The following is a 23,628-nucleotide window of genomic DNA, read 5'->3' as shown; positions in this document are numbered from 1 at the left end:
CCGACCGATCAGCTGTTGTAATGTGGTGACGTCAGAAATAGTCCCGTGCTCAGCCCGGTTAGAACCTCGGTAGAATGCTTACAGAAAGAGTAATAAATGAAATTATAGTGTTTTACTAATATTTATACCTTACAAATATTTAAAAAATTAGGAAAAAAAGTTCCAGACATTTTATTGCTATGTTGGTCTCACCTAAGCCAGTAAGTCAAAGCATAAGGAATGGTTGAGACATAGCTCAACCAGAGCATATCTGTCTTTGGTGCCAGAGGTCGGGAGTTCGAGCCTGGCTGTAGCCTATGCCGAAATTTAGTTCGGTCCATATTTGATAGTTCTCCAAAAGTCACCAAATTTTGCATGCAGGCCAGGCCTGGTGATAAATTTGATATTTCATGGTTTGCATTAATGGGCGTTGCCTAACGGCTCAACAGCGCCCCCTAGAATACTTTTCTCTGCCATAACTTTTGAATGGTTTGACATAGGAAGTTGTGGGTGGTGTCATGGGACTCTGTAATGAATCCTTAAGCTTCGTTGGCCTTAATTATCCCCGCCCCTTCTTCTGATTGGTTGTCCCTTTTTTCTGCTATAACTTTTTAATGGTTTGACTCCCGCTTCCTGATTCAAACGTCTGCCGGCCCCGCCCCCCGACCAATCAGGGGCGAGTAGGGTGATGACGGCCCCGCCGCCCGACCAATCAGTGGCGAGTAGGGTGATGACGGCCCCGCCCCCCGACCGATCAGCTGTTGTAATGTGGTGACGTCAGAAATAGTCCCGTGCTCAGCCCGGTTAGAACCTCGGTAGAATGCTTACAGAAAGAGTAATAAATGAAATTGTAGTGTTTTACTAATATTTATACCTTACAAATATTAAAAAAATTAGGAAAAAAAGTTCCAGACATTTTATTGCTATGTTGGTCTCACCTAAGCCAGTAAGTCAAAACAAAAGGAATGGTTGAGACATAGCTCAACCAGAGCATATCGGTCTTTGGTGCCAGAGGTCGGGAGTTCGAGCCTGGCTGTAGCCTATGCCGAAATTTTGTTCGGTCCATATTTGATAGTTCTCCAAAAGTCACCAAATTTTGCATGCAGGCCAGGCCTGGTGATGAATTTGATATTTCATGGTTTGCATTAATGGGCGTTGCCTAACGGCTCAACAGCGCCCCCTAGAATACTTTTCTCTGCCATAACTTTTGAAAGGTTTGACATAAAGAGTCGTGGGTGGTGTCATGGGACTCAGTATTGAGTCCTTGACCATAATTGGTGAAAATTAGCCCTGCCCCTTCTTCTGATTGGTCGTCCCGATTTTCTGCTATAACTTTTGAATGGTTTGACATAGAGAGTCGTGGGTGATGTCATCAGATTATTTATGGAGTCCTTGACCTTCATTGGCCTGAATTAGCCCCGCCCCTTCTTCTGATTGGTTGTCCCTTTTTTCTGCTATAACTTTGGAATGGTTTGACATAGGGAGTCGTGGGTCGTGTCATGGGAATCTGTAATGAGTTCTTAAGCTTTGTTGGCCTTAATTAGCCCCGCCCCTTCTTCTGATTGGTTGTCCCGATTTTCTGCTATAACTTTGGAATGGTTTGACATAGAGAGTCGTGGGTGGTGTCATCAGATTCTGTATGGAGTCCTTGACCTTCATTGGCCTGAATTAGCCCCGCCCCTTCTTCTGATTGGTTGTCCCTTTTTTCTGCTATAACTTTTGAATGGTTTGACATAGGAAGTCGTGGGTGGTGTCTTTTCTGATATGCTTATGGGGGGCGGTGGCCGTGAGTGCGAGGGCCCGTTCATCGCTGCTTGCAGCTTTAATTATTATTATTATTATTATTTTTTTTTTTCTTCTGACAAAGTGATGGCCTTTTTGCCCCCCTTAACATGCCCAAAAAGTCACCAAATTTTGCACCCTAGTCAGGCATGGCGAAAAATTTGATATTTAGAGGTTTGCATTAATGGGCGTGGCAAAATGGCTCAACAGCGCCCCCTTGAAAACTTTGTGCCTTAAGCCCCACGATACGGTTTGACGTACATGCACGAAAATCGCTACACACCTTTATCATGGGACAACTTAAAGAAAAGTCTCTTGGCGTCATGCCCGAAACCGAACAGGAAGTCGGCCATTTTGAATTAGTCGTGTCATTTTGGCGAAATTTATGCCACTCCTTCGAAAGTTAATTCAGCCCGAACCGTAACGTGCCCCCAAGTGTGTTATACATCAAAATGTGCGTCTCCATCCTGCGACAACACGCATTACTTTTCTCTTTCAAAACCGTTACCGTGGCGGCGCTAGACGCCAAAAAGCGCGCCCACCCTTCATCTGATTGGTTCGACAGAAAAAACTTTGTGCCTCAAGCCCCATAATACGGTTTGACGTACATGAACGAAAATCGGTACACACCTGTATCATGTCGCAACTTAAAGAAAAGTGTCTTGGAGCCATGGCCGAAACCAAACAGGAAGTCAGCCATTTTGAACATTCTGAATTAATCGCGTAATTTTGGAACAATATATGCCATTCCTTCGAGAATCAATTCAGCCCGACCCGTATCGTGAACCCAGATGTGTTATACATCAAAATGTGCGTCTCCATCCTGCGACTACACGCATTACTTTTCTCTTTCAAGAGTGTTACCGTGGCGACGCTAGACGCCAACAAGCGCACCCCCCCTTCATCTGATTGGTCCATATTTGATAGTTCCCCAAAAGGCACCAAATTTGGCATGCAAGCCAGGCCTGGCGATAAATTTGATATTTCATGGTTTGTATTAATGGGCGTGGCAAAATGGCTCAACAGCGCCCCCCGGAAAAATTTGTGCCTCAAGCCCCACAATACGGTTTGACGTACATGCACGAAAATCGCTACACACCTGTATCATGGCACAACTTAAAGAAAAGTCTCTTGGAGCCATGGCCCAAACTTAACAGGATGTCGGCCATTTTGAATAAATTGTGTCATTTTGGCGAAATTTATGCCCTTCCTTCGGCAGTTAATTCAGCCCGAACCGTAACGTGCACCCAAGTATGTTATACATCAAAATGTGCGGCTACATCCTGCGACAACACGCATTACTTTTCTCTTTCAAAAGTTTTACCGTGGCGACGCTAGACGTCAAAAGGCGCGCCCCCCCTTCATGTGATTGGTCCATATTTGATAGTTCTCCAAAAGTCACCAAATTTTGCATGCAAGACAGACTTGGTGATAAATGTGATATTTCATGGTTTGCATTAATGGGCGTGGCCTAACGGCTCAACAGCGCCCCCTAGAATACTCTTATCTGCCATAACTTTTGAATGGTTTGACATAGAGAGTTGTGGGTGGTGGCATGGGATTCTGTAAAGAGTCCTTAAGCTTCGTTGGCCTTAATTAGCCCCGCCCCTTCTTCTGATTGGTTGTCCCGATTTTCTGCTATAACTTTGGAATGGTTTGACATAGGGAGTCGTGGGTGGTGTCATCAGATTCTTTATGGAGTCCTTGGCCTTCATTGGCCTGAATTAGCCCCGCCCCTTCTTCTGATTGGTTGTCCCGATTTTCTGCTATAACTTTGGAATGGTTTGACATAGAGAGTCCCGCTTCCTGATTCAAACGTCTGCTGGCCCTGCCCCCCGACCAATCAGTGGCGAGTAGGGTGATGACGGCCCCGCCCCCCGACCAATCAGTGGCGAGTAGGGTGATGACGGTCCCGCCCCCCGACCAATCAGTGGCGAGTAGGGTGATGACGGCCCTGCCCCCCGACCAATCAGTGGCGAGTAGGGTGATGACGGCCCCGCCCCCCCGACCAATCAGTGGCGAGTAGGGTGATGACGGTCCCTCTCCCCGACCGATCAGCTGCCTGTAATATGGTGACGTCAGAAATAGACCCGTGCTCAGCCCGGTTAGAACCTTGGTGGAATGGTTACAGAAAAAGTTATAAAAATAGTAGTGTTTTACTAATATTTATACCTTACAAATATTTAAAAAATTAGGAAAAAAAAGTTCCAGACATTTTATCGCCATGTTGGTCTCTCCTAAGCCAGTAAGTCAAAGCTAAAGGTATAGCTGAGACATAGCTCAGCCTCATTATTGCGGTCTTTGGTGCCAGAGTTCGAGAGTTCGAGCCTGCAGGCTGCATGACGAAATTTTTTGTCAGCAATTTTTGTGTTTTTTTTTACATCAAAATGTCCTCTGTCCTGCGATGACGCACATTACTTTTCTCTTTCAAAAGTGTTACCGTGGCGACGCTAGATGCGAAAAAGCGCGTGTCCCCTTCATCTGATTGGTCCATATTTGATAGTTCTCCAAAAGTCACCAAATTTTGCATGCAAGCCAGGCCTGGTGATAAATGTGATATTTCATGGTTTGCATTAATGGGCGTGGCCTAACGGCTCAACAGCGCCCCCTAGAAAACTTTTATCTGCCATAACTTTTGAATGGTTTGACTTAAAGAGTCGTGGGTGGTGTCATGGGACTCGGTATTGAGTCCTTGACCATAATTGGCCTGAATTAGCCCCGCCCCTTCTTCTGATTGGTTGTCCCGATTTTCTGCCATAACTTTTGAATGGTTTGACATAGAGAGTCGTGGGTGGTGTCATCAGACTCTGTATGGAGTCCTTGACCTTCATTGGCCTGAATTAGCCCCGCCCCTTCGTCTGATTGGTTGTTCCTTTTTTCTGCCATAACTTTTGAATGGTTTGACATAGAGAGTCGTGGGTGGTGTCATTTCTGAAATGCTTATGGGGGGCGGTGAACGTGAGTGCGAGGGCCCGTTCATCGCTGCTTGCAGCTTTAATTATTATTATTTTCCTGACAAAGTGAAGGCCTTTTTGCCCCCCTTAACATGCCCAAAAAGTCACCAAATTTTGCACCCTAGTCAGGCCTGGCGAAAAATTTGATATTTAAAGGTTTGCATTAATGGGCGTGGCAAAATGGCTCAACAGCACCCCCTTGAAAACTTTGTGCCTCAAGCCCCACGATACGGTTTGACGTACATGCACGAAAATCGCTACACACCTGTATCATGGGACAACTTAAACAAAAGTCTCTTGGGGTCATGCCCGAAACCGAACAGGATGTCGGCCATTTTGAATTAGTCGTGTCATTTTGGCGAAATTTATGCCATTCCTTCGAAAGTTAATTCAGCCCGAACCGTAACGTGCCCCCAAGTGTGTTATACATCAAAATGTGCGTCTCCATCCTGCGACAACACGCATTACTTTTCTCTTTCGAAAGCGTTACCGTGGCGGCGCTAGACGCCAAAAAGCGCGCCCACCCTTCATCTGATTGGTTCGACAGAAAAAACTTTGTGCCTCAAGCCCCATAATACGGTTTGACGTACATGAACGAAAATCGGTACACACCTGTATCATGTCGCAACTAAAAGAAAAGTCTCTTGGCGCCATGGCCGAAACCGAACAGGAAGTCGGCCATTTTGAACATTCTGAATTAATCGCATAATTTTGGATTAATATGAGCCATTCCTTCGAGAGTTAATTCAGCCCGAACCGTATCGTGAACCCAGATGTGTTATACATCAAAATGTGCGTCTCCATCCTGCGACTACACGCATTACTTTTCTCTTTCGAAAGTGTTACCGTGGCGACGCTAGACGCCAACAAGCGCACCCCCCCTTCATCTGATTGGTCCATATTTGATAGTTCCCCAAAAGGCACCAAATTTGGCATGCAAGCCATGCCTGGCGATAAATTTGATATTTCATGGTTTGCATTAATGGGCGTGGCAAAATGGCTCAACAGCGCCCCCCGGAAAATTTTGTGCCTCAAGCCCCACAATACGGTTTGACGTACATGCACGAAAATCGGTACACACCTGTATCATGGCACAACTTAAAGAAAAGTCTCTTGGAGCCATGGCCGAAACCGAACAGGATGTCGGCTATTTTGAATAAATTGTGTCATTTTGGCGAAATTTATGCCATTCCTTCGAGAATTAATTCAGCCCGAACCGTAACGTGAACACAGATGTGTTATACATCAAAATATGTGTCTCCATCCTGCGACTACACGCATTACTTTTCTCTTTCGAAAGTATTACCGTGGCGACGCTAGACGCCAACAAGCGCACCCCCCTTCATCTGATTGGTCCATATTTGATAGTTCCCCAAAAGTCACCAAATTTTGCATGCAACACAGACTTGGCGATAAATTTGATATTTCATGGTTTGCATTAATGGGCGTGGCCTAACGGCTCAACAGCGCCCCCTAGAATACTTTTCTCTGCCATAACTTTTGAATGGTTTGACATAGGAAGTCGTGGGTGGTGTCATGGGACTCTGTAATGAGTCCTTAAGCTTCGTTGGCCTTAATTAGCCCCGCCCCTTCTTCTGATTGGTTGTCCCGATTTTCTGCTATAACTTTGGAATGGTTTGACATAGAGAGTCGTGGGTGGTGTCATCAGATTATTTATGGACTCCTTGACCTTCATTGGCCTGAATTAGCCCCGCCCCTTCTTCTGATTGGTTGTCCCTTTATTCTGTTATAACTTTTTAATGGTTTGACATAGGAAGTCGCGGGTGGTGTCATGGGACTCTGTAATGAGTCCTTAAGCTTCGTTGGCCTTAATTAGCCCCGCCCCTTCTTCTGATTGGTTGTCCCGATTTTCTGCTATAACTTTGGAATGGTTTGACATAGAGAGTCCCTCTTCCTGATTCAAACGTCTGCTGGCCCCGCCCCCCGACCAATCAGTGGCGAGTAGGGTGATGACGGCCCCGCCCCCGACCAATCAGTGGCGAGTAGGGTGATGACGGCCCCGCCCCCGACCAATCAGTGGCGAGTAGGGTGATGACGGCCCCGCCCCCCAACCAATCAGTGGCGAGTAGGGTGATGACGGCCCCGCTCCCCGACCAATCAGTGGCGAGTAGGGTGATGACGACCCGCTCCCCGACCAATCAGCTCCCTGTAATATGGTGACATCAGAAATAGACCCGTGCTCAGCCCGGTTAGAACCTCGGTAGAATGGTTATAGAAAAAGTAATAAAAATAGTAGTGTTTTACTAATATTTATACCTTACAAATATTAAAAAAATTAGGAAAAAAAATTTCCAGACATTTTATCGCTATGTTGGTCTCTCTTAACACAGTAAGTCGAAGTAAAAGGGATAGCTGAGACATAGCTCAGCCACAGCATTGTGGTCTTTGGTGCCAGAAGTTGAGAGTTCGAGCCTGGCTTTACCTATGATGAAATTTTTTGTCAGCAATTTTTGTGTTTTTTTTTACATCAAAATGTGCGTCTCTGTCCTGCGACGACGCACATTACTTTTCTCTTTCAAAAGTGTTACCGTGGCGACGCTAGACGCGAAAAAGCGCGCGTCCCCTTCATCTGATTGGTACATATTTGATAGTTCTCCAAAAGTCACCAAATTTTGCATGCAAGCCAGGCCTGGTGATAAATTTGATATTTCATGGTTTGCATTAATGGGCGTGGCCTAACGGCTCAACAGCGCCCCCTAGAATACTTTTCTCTGCCATAACTTTTGAATGGTTTGACATAAAGAGTCGTGGGTGGTGTCATGGGACTCGGTATTGAGTCCTTGACCATAATTGGCCTGAATTAGCCCCGCCCCTTCTTCTGATTGGTTGTCCCGATTTTCTGCCATAACTTTTGAATGGTTTGACATAGAGAGTCGTGGGTGGTGTCATCAGACTCTGTATGGAGTCCTTGACCTTCATTGGCCTGAATTAGCCCCGCCCCTTCTTCTGATTGGTTGTTCCTTTTTTCTGCTATAACTTTTGAATGGTTTGACATAGAGAGTCGTGGGTGGTGTCATTTCTGATATGCTTATGGGGTCGGTGGACGTGAGTGCGAGGGCCCGTTCATCGCTGCTTGCAGCTTTAATTATTATTGTTATTATCTTTTTGGAAGGGAAAAAAAGAATATTAGACTGATCCGATGATTGATATCAGGTTGATATCAGACATTAAAGTAGCCTCTAAAACGAGCGGCAAAATAAGGCGCAAATATTAAAGTTGTACTGTATCTCGTTCACAACACTTCCAAAGGATGTGGGGAGAGGGGCGGCCACGCCCACTTAGGAGACAGGAAGTGTATACCATTTCATACCATTGGCAGAAACGGTAATGCGTGATCTTCTGTATAGAGTATCTTTGGTATAGAGCAGTGCGATGCTGCATTCAAGGACGGGAATGCTCTAGCACTCAAAGCAGCCAGAAAGAACTTGTCTGTGGAAATAAAGTGGGCAAAATCCGCATATGCTCTCAAGATTCGGGGCCATTTTACATTTAATGACCCACAAAGCATGTGGAGGGTCATCAGGTGCATCACTGACTACAAGAAGAGAGATGCACAGAGCCCTGAGGACCCAGCACTTCCAGAAACCTTGAACCCCTTTTATACCTGTTTCGAGGCCTCTAACATCACCACCCCCTCCGGACTCACCCCCAGTCACCAGCGTATCAACAGTGGAGGTGAGGTTAATGCTACAGGGGATGTTAACTCTTGGAGAGCCCCAGTCCCTGATGGAGTACCAGGAAGATTTCTGAAGGACTGTGCTCACAAGCCGTTGGCAGACATATTCAACATCTCGCTGTCCCAGGCCAAAGTCCTGACATGCCTTAAGACGTCCACAATCATCCCTGTGTAGCATCGTGTCTCAACGAACCATGACGTGCTTTGAAAGGCAGGTGATGAGGCTTCTGAAACAGACCATCAACGTGGCTGAGGACTCCCATCATTACGCATCAGGGCTCCAGACTAACTTTTTTCACTAGGAGCACAGTAGCCCCTAACTGAAAATTTTTAGGGGCACAATCAGAAATTTTAGGAGCGCACATCGTTTATCGACACGCTAACCAAATTTTTACATTTCCACTACATTTCAGTGTATTAGTAATACGTATTTCATAATAGATTAATGAATTACCACAATGTGCTGTTTCAAATGCAGTGTTACATTTTATTGTGCACTTTTAAAGATGCTGCAACATAAAGTAAACTGACAGCACCATTGCTGTCATTATATATTAAAAAAACATACATTCACATGATAAAAAAGTGCTTGGTAACAAAGTGCTTAGTAACCTTTCAGCCATGAATTTAACTGTTAAACACAGTACTTAACAAATGTACAAATATTGGGGGTACTGGCCAATAACATTTCCCTACTTGTGTCTTTACTAAAACCCTGAATTTACACCAGTCGACCAAATTCACTGCCTTCACTCAAATAACTAAGGATCTTACCAAGAAATATTCTTATTTCTAACCTAAAAAAAAGGTGTTTTTCCCACGTGTTAAAATTTAACTTTCATTTGTGTCAAGCAAATTTTAAGTTCTAGTTACGTTTTAAGTTAGAGTTTTGGCAGTGTTCAAAATAAAATTATGAGACCTGCTGTATTGGAGAACATTTTCTTTTCTTTTTTTTTCTTTACCGGGTGAAGGCTGATTTATGGTTCCGCGTTACACCAACGCCGTAGACTACGGCGTGGCTCTGCGTCGTTTTAAGGCGGAACCATAATTCAGGCGGGGGACATATCGGAGAACAACCAGAAGAATATAGAGTGGATTAAAAATAAAAGTTAAGCACTGAGCTACATGTGTCTCCCGTCTGGGCCATTGCAGACTCATTGCCTGAGCAAGATGTTACTAAAACCAAACATACCCGCCGTCTCTTTCTTATGTGCGCGCCGCGGCGGCAGCGTGTTGTGTCGCATTAAATGTGGTCCGGGCGTAATACCTGCTTTGAGCTGGTGAAATTAAACGAAAAAAAATAAATAAATAGATCCCCCAACTCATTCCCTTTCACACTCATTGGCCTGCAATATGCAGGTTCATTGACGCACTCCCTCCACGTTTAACGTGTAAAAAAAAAAAAAAAAAAAAAAAACTGGCAAATTTACTGGTCGCACGTGTGCGAGTGGACATGAAATTCAGTCGCACATACTCAAATTTTGGTCGCAAAATGCGAGCATTTGGTCGCAGTCTGGAGCCCTGGCATACAGGCAGAACCGGTCCATCTCCACGGGGATCCTCAGGCCCTCTCACACACAGAGACCAGAGACTCCTATACGAACAGCGGTGTTCGGACTCGTCACCCATGGAGACGAGTCGGAAAATATGCAGGAAGTGGAAGCTCTGACACGGTGGCGTTGAGATAATAACCTCCTACTCAACGCCCCCAAGGAGATGGTTGTGGATATCTGCAGGTCTGCCCCCACCAACCCATCCCCCTTCTACATCAACGGAGAAGCTGTGGAGAATGTCCCATCCATCACAAACCTCGGTGTCCTCCTCTCTGACACCCTCACCTGGTGCACCAACACCACAGCGGTTATTAAGACGGCCATCAATGCCTATACTTGCTGAGAAGGAGAAGGGTTGCGCTGAACACTTATGTCCTACAGTTGATTAGGGATGGGCGGTATGGACTAAAAAATGTATCATGATAATTTCTGGCATTTATCCCGATAACAATAAAAATGATGATAAAAAAAATACCAATTCAACTCCATCTTTTTTACTATAAATATATCACCACATTCAGTCTTTGGAGCCCCCAAAACACTGCTCTAAAAGAATACTAAATGTTACTAAACTACACCAATTAAATTGCATTAAAAAAAAACTATTACATTAGTACACCTGGTCCTGTACTGCAAAACTGTAATGACTCAAATGAAACAAGTTTGAAATGTAAGAACAGATTCAACATTTATTCAAACTGCATGGCTTAAACAGTGGGATAACAGTGAAACAGCAAAAGTACCATTGTCCTTCAAGTTTTCTTAGCTTATAAAATCACAAAGTAGAAAAAAATACAACCTGATAAATAAAGAAACAGGACAAATAAATAAAAGTTAACTGAAAATAAAATCCAATCAGTGATGACCTCTTCTAATATGAATAAAAAGTGCAAATTAACCTGTGGTTGGAACATGCCACAAATTAGATACTATTGCAATTTTTTTTCGTAATAGTCAAACGTTATATTGTACGTATATTATACGTTATACTGTTTTTGCAGACTGCATATAATAATAGATGATGTTTGCTCCTCGTCTCTCTTTTTAAATCCAAACCAGATAACGGAGCTGGAGCCTCGTTTAACAACGAGCTCCTCGCTCTCAGATCCGCCTTCCGCCATATTTGTTACACAAAAACGTAATTGAGGGGAATTTATCGTTTTTACCGCGAGATGACAAATTCTTACCGTGGGGAATTTTTTTGACGTTATATCATGAACGGTAAAATATCACCCATTCCTACAGTTGATATGAGGTACTTTGGCTGCGTTTGGGGTTCTGCCAAACATACTGGGGACATCATGGCCAAACAACTCCACTTTGATAATTTATCCAAAGGACATAGTTCCAGAAGTCCCGTAGTTTGTTCAAATGCAGGATTACAAACCTCTGTCACGCATTTACAATCTTTGTACATAAAGGAGGCTTTCTCTTGGGAACCACCCGAAACAATCCACACTTTTTCCATCCCTCTCATGGTGCTGTGACATGTTCAGTAGCAGCATGTACGGTCTCAGATGTAGCTTTGGGTGTCTGTATTTCTTTGAGCATTGCTCAGTTAGTCCTTTGGGTAAATGTGATGGGATGTCTACTCTTGTGAAGATAGGCAAAGGTCTTGAATGGTTTTTGTTTGTGAATAATCTTTCTCACTGGAAAAACCTCAAAATGGCTTCTCACTTTTTTCCAGACTGATCTGCAGCAGCAGTTGCTTCTCTTAGAACATTGTTTATGTCTTTCCCTCCTGCCATATTGATAAGACATTTCCAGTCTTCGCTGATTCTAATGATCAATTCATGGTGGGCTGATGATTATTAGTATCTGACTGTTTTGTAACCTCTTTAATCATATGGAAGCAGGAAGGATGTACTTCCTCTTTTCCATAAGATTTCATTCTTCTTGGTTTTATTTCTGGTAAAGGAATAATGTTATACTGAAAAACATTGTATGTTGTTTTCATGGTTATTTGTAACAGCCAATCTCAGATCTATGAAGGAACTATTACCTTACACACCTCTGAACATACTGTAGCTGCAACTGAGCCTACATCACTGTTCACCTACAGCAACGCTGACCTCAGTTTTTACAGAGGAAAACCAAATCAAACTGAACAAACCTGCACCAAGAAACATGTCATTGTTTGTGAAACGATGATTCACCCCTTGCTTTTTTTAATTTGGAAGAAATTAAATCTTATTTAACATGCAAAAATAGCTCTGATTCTCGCCAAGTAATTGAAAAAGAAACTGCAGGAGCCAATTTCTATTACAAAACAAACAGAAAATCAAAAATGGAAGCATCCAAAAATCCCTCCCTTAATGTTTCACTCATTAATCATTGTTTATTTGGCAGCCAGTGAATGTTTCAACAGTGACTAGTAAATAACTTACTGTCATCATTTTGCATCATCTCTGACAGTTGCTGAATTTCTTCCCAGTCAAGCAGCTATTTGTGTTTTTGGAGTTGCACTAAGAACATTTTAAGATAAACTTTCTCTCATGGTTTTAGGATTTGATTCCTCTGTGGACCAGAATTTTATGGAAACAATAGCTTAGTTGCATGCAATTTCAAAATCAAGTAAATAAAATGAAACTATAATAGTGTTTTTACACGATAGGAATAAAGTCTTGAATAAAACGCGCATTATGCAAAGTGCGTTTTAAAATGGTTAACTAAGTCCCATCAACAGGTCACACAAAGTTTACGTTCTTTCTGCCTAACCTGACTTTATGGTCACAATTAAATGTGTATCAACTCAGTCTGGGAAGTTGTGAAAAATGAGAAACAGCCCTCGGGGTTACTTCAACACGCAAGTCTCCCATTATAGGAAATTGCGGATCCACCCCCCGTCATTTAGCCCATTAACGCATCTCAATAATGTTATCGGAGCGTTTTATGTGTGGTTGGCACGGCTGTGGTGCAGTTGAGTAGAGAGGAGCTGCACGGATCATGAAAGTCACCTTTTTCAGTCTGAGACGTCACCGGTTTGAGCGAGCACTTTGTGAAGCTTCTCTGCCACGTTTGGCTTTCAAGTCTGTGTATGAACGGGTGAATGTGAAACACAGTTGAGCTCTTTGTAGCAATCTACCATGTTAAAAGGTGATATCTAAGTGCACGCCCGCCGATATGGGGGGGACAAACGGGTCTGTTGTACGGGGCCCAGGGTAAGGGGGGGCCCGGAACTGAAAAAAAAAAAATGTAATTCTCATGAAATTATGGAATCATTTTTCAAAATGTTTCAAAATATGCCTATTTGTGGAAAAGATATGTAGTATTTGAGTTACATAAAAGCTTGTTATTTGTTTTCTTCCTAATTGTCCTTGTGGTCAAGAACCCCCAACACAAAAATGGTTTGGCCGCTGATCAAAATTTGATGTTATCATTTAATTCAACCATTAGAATGGTCAAAATGTCCGGTCAGCACAAGTCCGGTGCTCAGAAAAGAAGAGAAAAGAGAAGAAGAGAAGAAGAAAAAAGAGGCCTCAGAGATTCTCTACACAAATATTTTAAAAAGGTGGTGACGGTGAAGCTGGAATTAATAAAGTCAGCGTAGAGCAAGGTAAGAAACAGCGCAGCCAACGTTTACCAACCTTGTAACTTAACCTAACTAGCTAGCTCTAATGTTAACGTCCATTAGCTTGTATAAAAACCTGAAGAGCAGAGGGAGAGGAGAGGGAGAGGGAGAAGGAGAGATCCGGGCGCAGGGGGGCCCATCTTAGATTATTTTGTCCGGGGCCCCGGCAAGACTGTCAGCTGGCCTGTCTAAGTGTAGATGTTTATATTACATAACTATGGGCAACACTAATGGCGTATTAGATTCAAAAAAGTACATAAACAGCTGAGCCTTTTCATGTATTAAAGGGATTGTGACATGAAAAACACATTTTTCTTGATTTTTTGTGTTTTGTTGGGTGTCTTGACATCAATTACACCCAAAAAACAACGAACTTTTAACATTCAGTGTATTGTGTGCTTTCTGGGATTTTCCGCATAACTATGCAAAAACGGCGCATGTGGTTTGGTGGCGGATCGTTACGTAACGATCCGCTAAATCACCGCCCCCTCCACCCAGCTCCCTGTCTCCTCTCCTCTCCAGCGCACCATAAAGGCTGATTTATGGTTCCGCGTTACACCGACGCAGAGCCTACGGCGTAGGGTTACGCGGCGACGCGCACCGTACGCTGAACCCTACGGCGTAGGCTCTGCGTCGATTTAACGCGGAACCATAAATGAGGCTTAACACGGAGCAGTTTAGAGCCTCTTTTGTTCTAATCACCGGAGGAAAACTGCTAAGAAGACCCGCGGCCACTGACTGGACTTAAGATAAGGGGACAGTGCTGCTTGCATGCCTTTATTTTTATGATTGTTTGCTGTGGTTCGCCCTCCTGCTTTTCCGTGCATGCTTCGCCTGTCGCTCCGACGCCGCTGTGAGCGTATGGCTGGAGGAGGAGGAGGTTTGGAGGAGGAGCGGAGCAATGATTGACAGGAAAGGGGGGAAAGGAAGCATTTTTCACGGCGCAAAAAAACACTGTAATAAAAAGCCAGGAAAAGAGTACTAGATTGAAGTTTTTCTTGTTACACTCTTTTAGACACATTTGAGGGATGTTGGCCAAGACTTTTAATAGTGTTAAAAGCATGTTAAAAATGATGTCACAATACCTTTAAGGTATGAATGAGATGAAGCTCTTCAGGGTTTTCTCAGCTCTGAAAACTAAACTTATTGAAGAAGAAGCTGAAGAATAACTGCCTTCCTTCTGCCTTCACAAATTTGATAAAAAAAATCTGTGACTTTATGAATTTCCCAGACCATTGTGATGACATTTGAACAGGTAACATTCACACTGACGCACATTTACAACAACTTTCTTTTTTGTCGTTCTCTTTTTGTTCCTCATGACATTTTAAATAAAAGTCCACTCTTTTAAACTTAGTACAATTATCTCCTTTGCAGCACCCCCTTTTGGCCTTCACAAGCCAGTCGGCTGCATTTGAATACTGCAGGAGGCTAAACGCCTGCTAATCTGCTGAATAATCAGCCCTCATGTCGAAATTCCACCGCTGACAAACACTTGATTGATACTCAACTAAAGTGCAATAATTGTACGTTCAGAGAAGATTTCTTGACACTCATGAGCTGATTCTCCGGATAATAGCATCTCAGTTGCACACTTTTTAAGATGTGACAGAATAATTGCTATGAATAAATCTCCTTTTAAGAGCCTGTCAGTTGTTTGGTTTGGAGAAAGTGAAGCTTTTGGATAAAATGGCACAAATGCTTCCCTAATTGAAGGAAACAAACTCCCAAGCGCCCCAAAGAGCATTATTATATCCTCAGGCCGTGCCTTGACATTTCCCTCAACCTCCCTAAAAACAACCTTACTGTACATCACGTGTCTCAAAATCTGATTAATAAAAGTGCTTGAACTGTTCCAAAATGGAGCATTATTTTAGGTTTGATAAAAGATGCTTGGGTTTAAAAGTGTATTCTAATTGCACGTTGTGGCCTTTATTTTCATAGGTATGTTTGAGCAGTGCAGATGAGCCGTCTGTCAGCGGAGAAGTGGAAGGACCTTCTGCGATTATGGCGCTGGCCTCGACGGCAAAACTCCAAAACATTCTCCTCTATGGCATCCAGCTTCATCAGACCGAGGTAACAGTTTTGTCTTTTTCTTTTCCCTGTTTCTGAGGAATGTACCTTAAAGAGAGTTTAAAAAGGGGGGGGGGGGGGTGACTTCAAAGCCACCTGTTCCACCGCGCCGCGGAGCCTTTTTGCTCAGGGCGAGGTTTCTGTCTTTTATCACCCATTTTTACGCTCCGGGGTTCCGCACGGACTTGTGTGCAGGTGAGAAAAGATGTATGCCTGCAAGTGCGATTTTTAAAAAAACAGGATGCTGACTTGCTTCCAAGGACACACGTGTTGAGAAGTATTGTTTGAAAGGAGAGGGATGAACGGGGCGTGGACGTATTTCAGGTGTAGCGCTGAGGGGAGCTGGAGGAGCCGCATGTGCAGCCTGCGCCGCTGCAGTCGCGCCGCGTGTCGTAGGGGGATCTCCCGCTAGGCCGGCCAAAGTGTGCACTGGAGTCATTAGGGTGGATGTGGTTGAAATGAAATCCATAACTTGCCGCTCGGTAATTACTGGATTACGTAAGAGTGAGTAATTCGTCTTTGCGCAGCGAGAAATGTCAGAATCCATGTTACCGAAGCTATCAAATCAATTCCTGGTTTTCTTGGACAGATGTGTGCAGCAAACCCGAGACAAATGTTGAATATTCATGGCGATGTTGGCCTTAGACATGACATCCATCATGATTTACGCTCACGGCTGACTGCAGCACTCTAACAAATGAGGTTTCTTGGCAGCGTCACCACTTCACAAATCGGTGGTAAAAGCCTCCGCGCCTCAGGCGAGGGGATGTTTGAGCAGATTAGGTTAATTCACTCCTACACACACACACACACACACACACACACACACACGTAACACAAGTAAATGATGAGCTCTGGGAGGCCAGGTTTAGCCTCTGGTCATTGAGTGTGAGGTGACTTGACATCGCAGTGTCGTCTAACTGAAAGGAGATGTTTTTCTGGGCTGTGAATTATGCGTCGGTCTCTCCGTCCAGGACATTTGTTTGATTCTGCTTCTGATCAGATGTTGGACAGGGAGCGTTTTCTTTTTATTTACTGGAGACTAATGCTATTAATTTGTCATCCACTCCTCAGAGAGAACAGAGAACAGAGAGAAGAGGAAGGGAGTGGATGGAGATAATGCATGTTTCACCATGATAAAATACTTAGCCTAGTGAGATAGTGGAACAACAGACAACAGCCTAATATAAATCACTGCTGGCTTTGTGTTATGATGAGGATAATTCTTCCCAGATGGCCTGATGCATCTTTGTTGCTGATAAAATGTGTTCAGCATACAGTATATTAGTACTGCCACAATGCTTGTTTCATTTCCTATATTTAAAAAAGAAAGAAGTATCCAACAGCACTTACTGATGCAAACATATTTACTATTTTTCTTATACGAGTGGTGAAAGACATATTATCTTTTGATGACTATTGTGGTTTATTTGCTCACATAATTTAAGCACGGTAAGCTGATTCATGAAAACCACCACAGTCTGCGACTGTGCTTTTGTTTACAGTCGCGGTGTGTCTGAGTACCAGTCGCAGCTTGACTTTCTATCCACGGAGACTATATTAACCCCTTCCTGCCCAAATATGTGTACAATCATATTAGAAAATGAATGAGTTTTCTGTGTTTTTGCCGTCAGGCAGACGGAGTCGGTCTTTGTCAACAAAGAGAAAATTATGATAATTATGATCATTTTGGTCTCACTAGGACAAGTATTTTTTTTTCTTCCCTCCATGACAACATTTTCTGTTTTCATCATGGACAAAGAAGAAGAATAAATAAAGTTTTTGCTGTTGAAACTAGTAAAACTTGGGGAAACATTTTAGTTTTCAGTTATTGGTTCGTTTGTTTGTTTTTTTTGCACTGTTATTTGAAACTGTACTTGTATATTCTAGTTTATAGTTTTGTTAAATCATGAAATGCACACATTATTTTGATCTAAATTCCGAAGTTTGTCCTCTGCGCTCCAAAGTCCCTGTTTGTGTTTGCAAACCCGGCCAGTAAAGCTGATTCTGGTTTCCCAGATTGAACATATTGCTTAGATTTGTGTGTTTGTGTGTACTTACCCGTTTCAGCATCTCTCCATATACTCTAGTCCTCTCTGCACCAAGCAGCTCAACACCTTTATCTGAGAGAGTCTTCTGCTGTTTCATGCAGATGTCAGATCTTTAGCACTGCTCCAATTAAAACTGGATTAAGATTGAAGTTTATACAGCGCAGCTTTGGCAGTATTTGAAATAGACTACATTTAGTGTATTTAGGACTGTTTGTGAACATTAAACTGGTCTTTGAAGTAGAAACTAGCCACCAGTTGATCGGGCAGAAGTCGTTGTGAGCAGCTTGACATGAAGTGAATATCTGGAGCAGAAACTTTGTTTTTTAGTAGCTTTTTTTTAGACTGAAAAAATGATCTCATAATTAGCATGTGACAGCAGTATTTTTAAATAAAGTTTGACTTTTGGCTTATTTGTTTGCTTGCTGAGGATTTGCTGAGATCTTTGATGTGGCTCTGTTGTCTGTTTGCTTTGTATTAAGTTAAAGTCTGAAATTGATTAGCCTGACTTTGCATGAAATTAACTGCCCTCGACGCTTACAAATGATAACAGTCTGTCTCCTTTCTATTATCCTCATGCAGAATGAATGAAATGAAAAAACTTCACTCTTTTTTACACTTTCAGGTGAATCAGTTTAACAACTTTGTTCAAGGAAAATACTCACATGCCTTACTTTAAGTGGACATAGTATGAAAATGACTTTTTCTGTGCTTAAGAGGGTATATTTCTTTTGTTGAAGTGACCGCCAAATAAAAAACAGACATAATAAAAACTATTTTTATTTATGAGCCGGGTTTGAAAATGTAATTTAGTTCAGCCGCTCAGATTTGAAGGATCGTATGGCATCACAGACTCAGCTCCAGTTATCCTGCCTCGCCATCTTTTCCTCCATCTGGCTCCACGTCCAACAGCAGTCTCTCTTCCTGTGAAGTGGGTGCCACAAAGCTTTGAGTGGCTGTGTTTTGTTTGTTTTCAGACTTCTAATTTTAAGCACCGACACCTCTAGATGAGCTTTGCACCCAACATAACTGTAAAAAGCTGTAGTTATTTCACCACAACAAAGACAAAGAATCACATGGGGGACGTTATTTGGGAGAATGAGCATATTTGGCTCAAGTGTTTTTTGATTGGTTGAATTCCTGGAGGCTTGCTCATGGGTAGAGCTAATGGCTTCTGAACATGCATATCTCCTACCGCTGGTCATGGTGAAGTTTTAACATCAGCAGCAGCGTTTTGTCAATGCTCCCTTTTTAACATTTGGTCAAAATAACACCTGAAATCCTTTCACATTATGTTGGAACCAGAACCAGATTCAGCTTTGTTTTGTAAATTGTCTAATTTGTACCTGCTATCGTTTAACTTGGTTTATGTTGTCTTTTAATCAGAATCCGAGTCAGAAAACGTCTGTAGTCTTAAAGTGGAACAATATGCCCCCCATTCGCACGGGATTAAAATTATCCAAGGACCTGCGGTCATTTGTAATAATCAGAGGATGTCTGTGATTTTAATCCTGTCCGAATGCGCCATGTCTGTGATTGATAAAGTTAATCCCACAGGAAATGACTCCTCTATTTCAGCAAACACAGAGGTCACGAGATGATTTTAATCTTGCCCAAACGCACATGTCAGTAGTCATATCAGTGATTGATGTGCGGGCTGGAATCTTCTCAAAGAATTCCTCTTGTCGCCTTTTCTGCCTCTTCCCCGACACGATTTCAGCAATTGTGGTACAGTGTGATATTATATTACAACTTTGGCCTGTATCCAACCCATATTGTGGAAGGATCTGATATTTTTAGCTGATAATCATACAGAAATTAATCGACAATAAAATTCCAGATTAAAATTCCAGATCAGCAAAAATGAGATGGCGACGCGTGAGGCTTCGTCACACACAAGGAAACTTTTTATCTTTCATCAAGCTCAAAGCCTTTCTGATAGCGCAAAACTTTCAGGGCTTCAACGAAAGTTTATCTGTTGCCATGGCAACCTAAAACATAGGCAGATGCACCATTTTCCAATTTTGTCACATGTCAAAATGCAACCGTTCACGGTATACCGTCAAAAAAAAAGAATTTGTCATCTCGCGGTAAAAACGATAAATTCCCGTTGATGACGTTTTTCTGTAACAAACAAGGCGGATCTGAGAGCGAGGAGCTCGTTGTTAAACGAGGTTCCAGCTCCATTATCTGGAAATGGTTTGGATTTAAAAAGAGTGACGAGGAGAAAACATCATCTATTATATGCAGAGTCTGCAAAGAAAAACAGTGAGTGCAAAGGGTGGCAATACAAGTAATTTATTATATATTTTACATTATATATAACATATTATAATATATAACAGCTGCTGCTGAGGTCTCCACCAGAGTGGTGTAATAATCGGGGTAGTTTAGTAGCATTTAGTATCTTTTAGAGCAGTGATTTGGCTCCAAAGACTGAATGTGGTGATAGATTTATAGTTAAAAAAATGGAGTTGAATTGGTATTTTTTTATCGTCATTTTTATCGTTATCGGGATAAATGCCAGAAATTATCGTGATAAATCTTTTAGTACATACCGCCCATCCCTAACAACCAGACGTATTCACACTCACACCTGCGGGGCAATTTAGAATCACTTCTAAATGTTTTTGGACTGTGGGAGGAAGCCGGAGTAACAGGAGGGAACCCACGCAAGCACAGAGAGAACATGCAAATCGGGAACCTTCTTACTGTGAGGCAACAGTGCAAACCACCAAGCCACCGTGCTGCCCTAACATTCAAATCTAATATTAAATAAAAATCAAGGCCTCAATGTGAGGTCAGGGATCAATGTCTGTAAATTACACTAAAACTCAGGGTTCTTTTATCCAGCATGAATGTGCAGAACTCGATACAGATGTCGGGGTGTGATTTCTGAATTATTGCAGGTCCCGATGCATGGAAGTGAACCTTCTAACATCGCAAATATCACAATTTTTCAACCTCTTAAGTCTTTCTGCAAATTCAACAGTGTACTGGACGTCGTTCAGAAAACAGTCCTCCGTTACTGGAGGAGGGGGGGTAAAGAACTGTATCAACTTGGCTATTATTGGCTGACTTTCCCTCACGAACAAAAGCACATTTCCTGGGAGACTTCTTAGAAAGAAAAATAAAATGCGTAGACACCCAAGAACATCAGTTGGCGATCTTTAGTCATTAATAGCGAGCGCGTGCAAAAGTTTGGGGGTTTTTCGGGTCGGATCGGGTGTTTATGCGCAATTTTAACTCTCCAATTAGCAAAATACTGGATACCTTCCCCTGCCTCATCATCATCTCTTGCCTCGACGCGGGGCCCCACGGCTGCTTGAGACCCGGTTGGATCGGTGATTTTTGTAACAAATTTATCAAACGAGCCTTTCAGAGAGGCATTAAACTCTTCCATTTTCTTTAGTTTTTTTCTTTTTTCATCCCCTGATGGAAATTTCCTGAATCTGTCTCGTTCTCTCGACATTGTGTGACAGTTTGTTCCAATTCCACCTGTCTGGATCAGAGCAGCTTGTGTCTGCGCTTGGTCTGATCAGTTGTATTGAACAGGAACGCGCATCATTGCACATATATTTATTGATATGCACAGACTAGTACACATTTAGGTCTGTAATGGAACGTGACTGTTGATATTTATAAGGGAAAAAACGAAAAAAAATTGAAAAAAAATTTGAAAAAAAAAAAACGGCCAATAGCGCGAGGCTCCTTGGGGCGCGAGGCCCCGTGCGGTTGCACGGTTCGCACACTTGCGGCGGCCCTGGTTGGGATCTTCGGTCTGAGAGTGCGTGTAGCCGCTTGTGTGCACAGCATCCAGCAGTGAGTTGAGATCTGCACCATTTAATTTCATCAACAGGAGAAAGTGAAACGGACGCATGGGCGGTGAACTCTTTTGAAATGAAACCTCATCAAAGCACTTCTCTAGTGTAATTTTTCCGTATGTTGTTGCCTTTCCAAAGATGCCCACAAGCCAAGCATCAGGTGCGGCGATGTGCGGAAATCTGTGATGTTGAGCTGAGAATACTCGGAAACCGGATCCTCCTAAAATGACAAGATGTTGTGAAAACGCCGATGATACAGACTATCAGTGTCCGCTGCTGTGATAGGAAGTGTCACAGGATCCCTTCTCGCGCGGGTTCCCGGTGACTTGTCATCCAGTGAAAAGCGAGTTGTCACGGTGATGTATGGGTGTTGTAATCCCTGCAGTGAGAGCCCTGATGTTTACCCAACCCCATATTTCCTCCTCCTCAAAGAGCCGTGACCGGGAACCCTAAACCTGAGAAGAGATTAGCTGGCCGGGAAGAAAAGAGAAGAGAGAGAAAGGAGAAGAGGAAGGGAGGGCGGAGGAAAAGGAGAGGACTGTATAGGCCTATTCTCCTCGTACCTGTTGAGATCCCGGTCTGAAAGGCAGACAGGTGAAACCAAACACGGCCCCGCGAAGACGCTGCTATGACACCCGCCGAGTTGTTCCCTCATCGGGGTCAAGGGAGATCGGGAAAGACTGTTGCCCCTGTGGTGTCAGCACACTCCCCACTTTTCTCAGGTTAAAATCCATTTTCAGCTGATGTCTAAATCAGAGGTATTTATTGACTTTATCTCATGAGTTAAACATCACATCTCTAAAGAAATCTGAAGGAAATTGTGCTCATGTCAGCAAAGTTATCGCGGGTCCTTATAAAGTCTTAAATTCCATTTTTGCTAAAATAAGGCCTTTTAAATGTCTTAATTTGTCTTAAATCTCAGTCCACAGGTCTTAATTTTAGAGGGAATGTATCCAGTCATCATTAAAAACGTTATTTCATCGTTTTGAGGAGAATCTCCTGCGGAGCTTCTAAATCTGTGTTGCCAGGTTGGGCAAGTTTTAGCCCAATTGAGCTGAAAAATATATATTTGGGCTGCTTTTCCTGGTTTTTACTAAATATTTAGGAGAAATTATTCACAAAAAAGTTGCCATTATGGCAGAGAAAAGTAGAAATGTACTCAATAAACTCACTTATATTTTATTTGCTCTAATCTAATCAATTTAATTGTAGTCTTTATTTGGCGCCTGAACTTTTTTGGGGCCATTTAGCGGTGGTGTGAAGCTTGAAATCTTTTATGCATTTAATAATTGACGGTTTTAACATAGAAAAACTTTGATTTGGGCTGGTTTTTCATTATTTCGGCGGGTTTTACATCGCGTCTGGGCTGAAACCTGTCAGCCAGATCTGGCAACATCGACTTCAGCGCTGGATTTCTTAGTGACTTGTCTTAAATTTGGTTTGAAAATGGTATTAAAAAGTCTTAAATTTACCTCGGCCAAACCTGTAGACACCCAGGTTATAATTATTCTTGTTCAAGTCCTACTATTTGGATCTCAGTGCAAATAAAGACTTTTTTTTTTTAAAGTACACCAATCAAACTATAATTTTCCACCCACAGATCAATAAGCCATGTTTGAGACTTTGTACTTTAGACTAAAAAGGCGATTTAGGTTGGAAACTAATCAAAACCGATCATGTAAACTGGTCGAGCGGGTGTGTCGATGTCGGTTTCCACCGTCTTTATTCAGCTTAAACTGGTTAAAAACAAGCAGAGGTGAAGAATTATTACAACTCAACATTTTCTAGTTCCAAAGTTAATACTACATTTGACTTAAATCTTTACATGTCGACCTTATAGTGAAGATGAAGTACGTTTCATCAGATGACTTCTGTAAATGTCAGTAAGAATACATTTCATTTGATATATTTTAATGGTGACATTGTTGCTGTTGATATTAAAGGAAAAGAAAGTCTGCGGACGTCCCTCTTGGGATCTTACATGTATGCATTCAATTTATTTTCATCCAAATGCTATTTTAATATGGCTTCACCACACCGTAGGAGTCATTAGGAGTCAGGATTTACCACAAAATTCCAGGAGTGGAGTCTGATCCACATGTTAGTGCCCTCAGGAGGAATTACACACTTCTGGAGTATTTTCTTAA

The 23,628-nt window shown here is 42.6% G+C and overlaps 1 protein-coding gene across 1 annotated transcript in view; it reads left to right on the top strand.

Annotated features, from left to right (window-relative positions):
• Positions 1-23,628, top strand: part of crppa (CDP-L-ribitol pyrophosphorylase A) — a 106,550-nt gene that overhangs the window by 58,086 nt on the left and 24,836 nt on the right. The window contains 1 exon segment of the mRNA XM_061718562.1: positions 15,481-15,612. Coding sequence (XP_061574546.1) covers positions 15,481-15,612 — 132 coding nt within the window.

This window comes from Cololabis saira, chromosome 3 (assembly GCF_033807715.1).
Source record: "Cololabis saira isolate AMF1-May2022 chromosome 3, fColSai1.1, whole genome shotgun sequence".
NCBI classification, from domain to species: Eukaryota; Metazoa; Chordata; class Actinopteri; order Beloniformes; family Belonidae; genus Cololabis; species Cololabis saira.
Note: the sequence above shows the minus strand (reverse complement) of the source record. Positions and strands in the feature narration are given on the sequence as shown.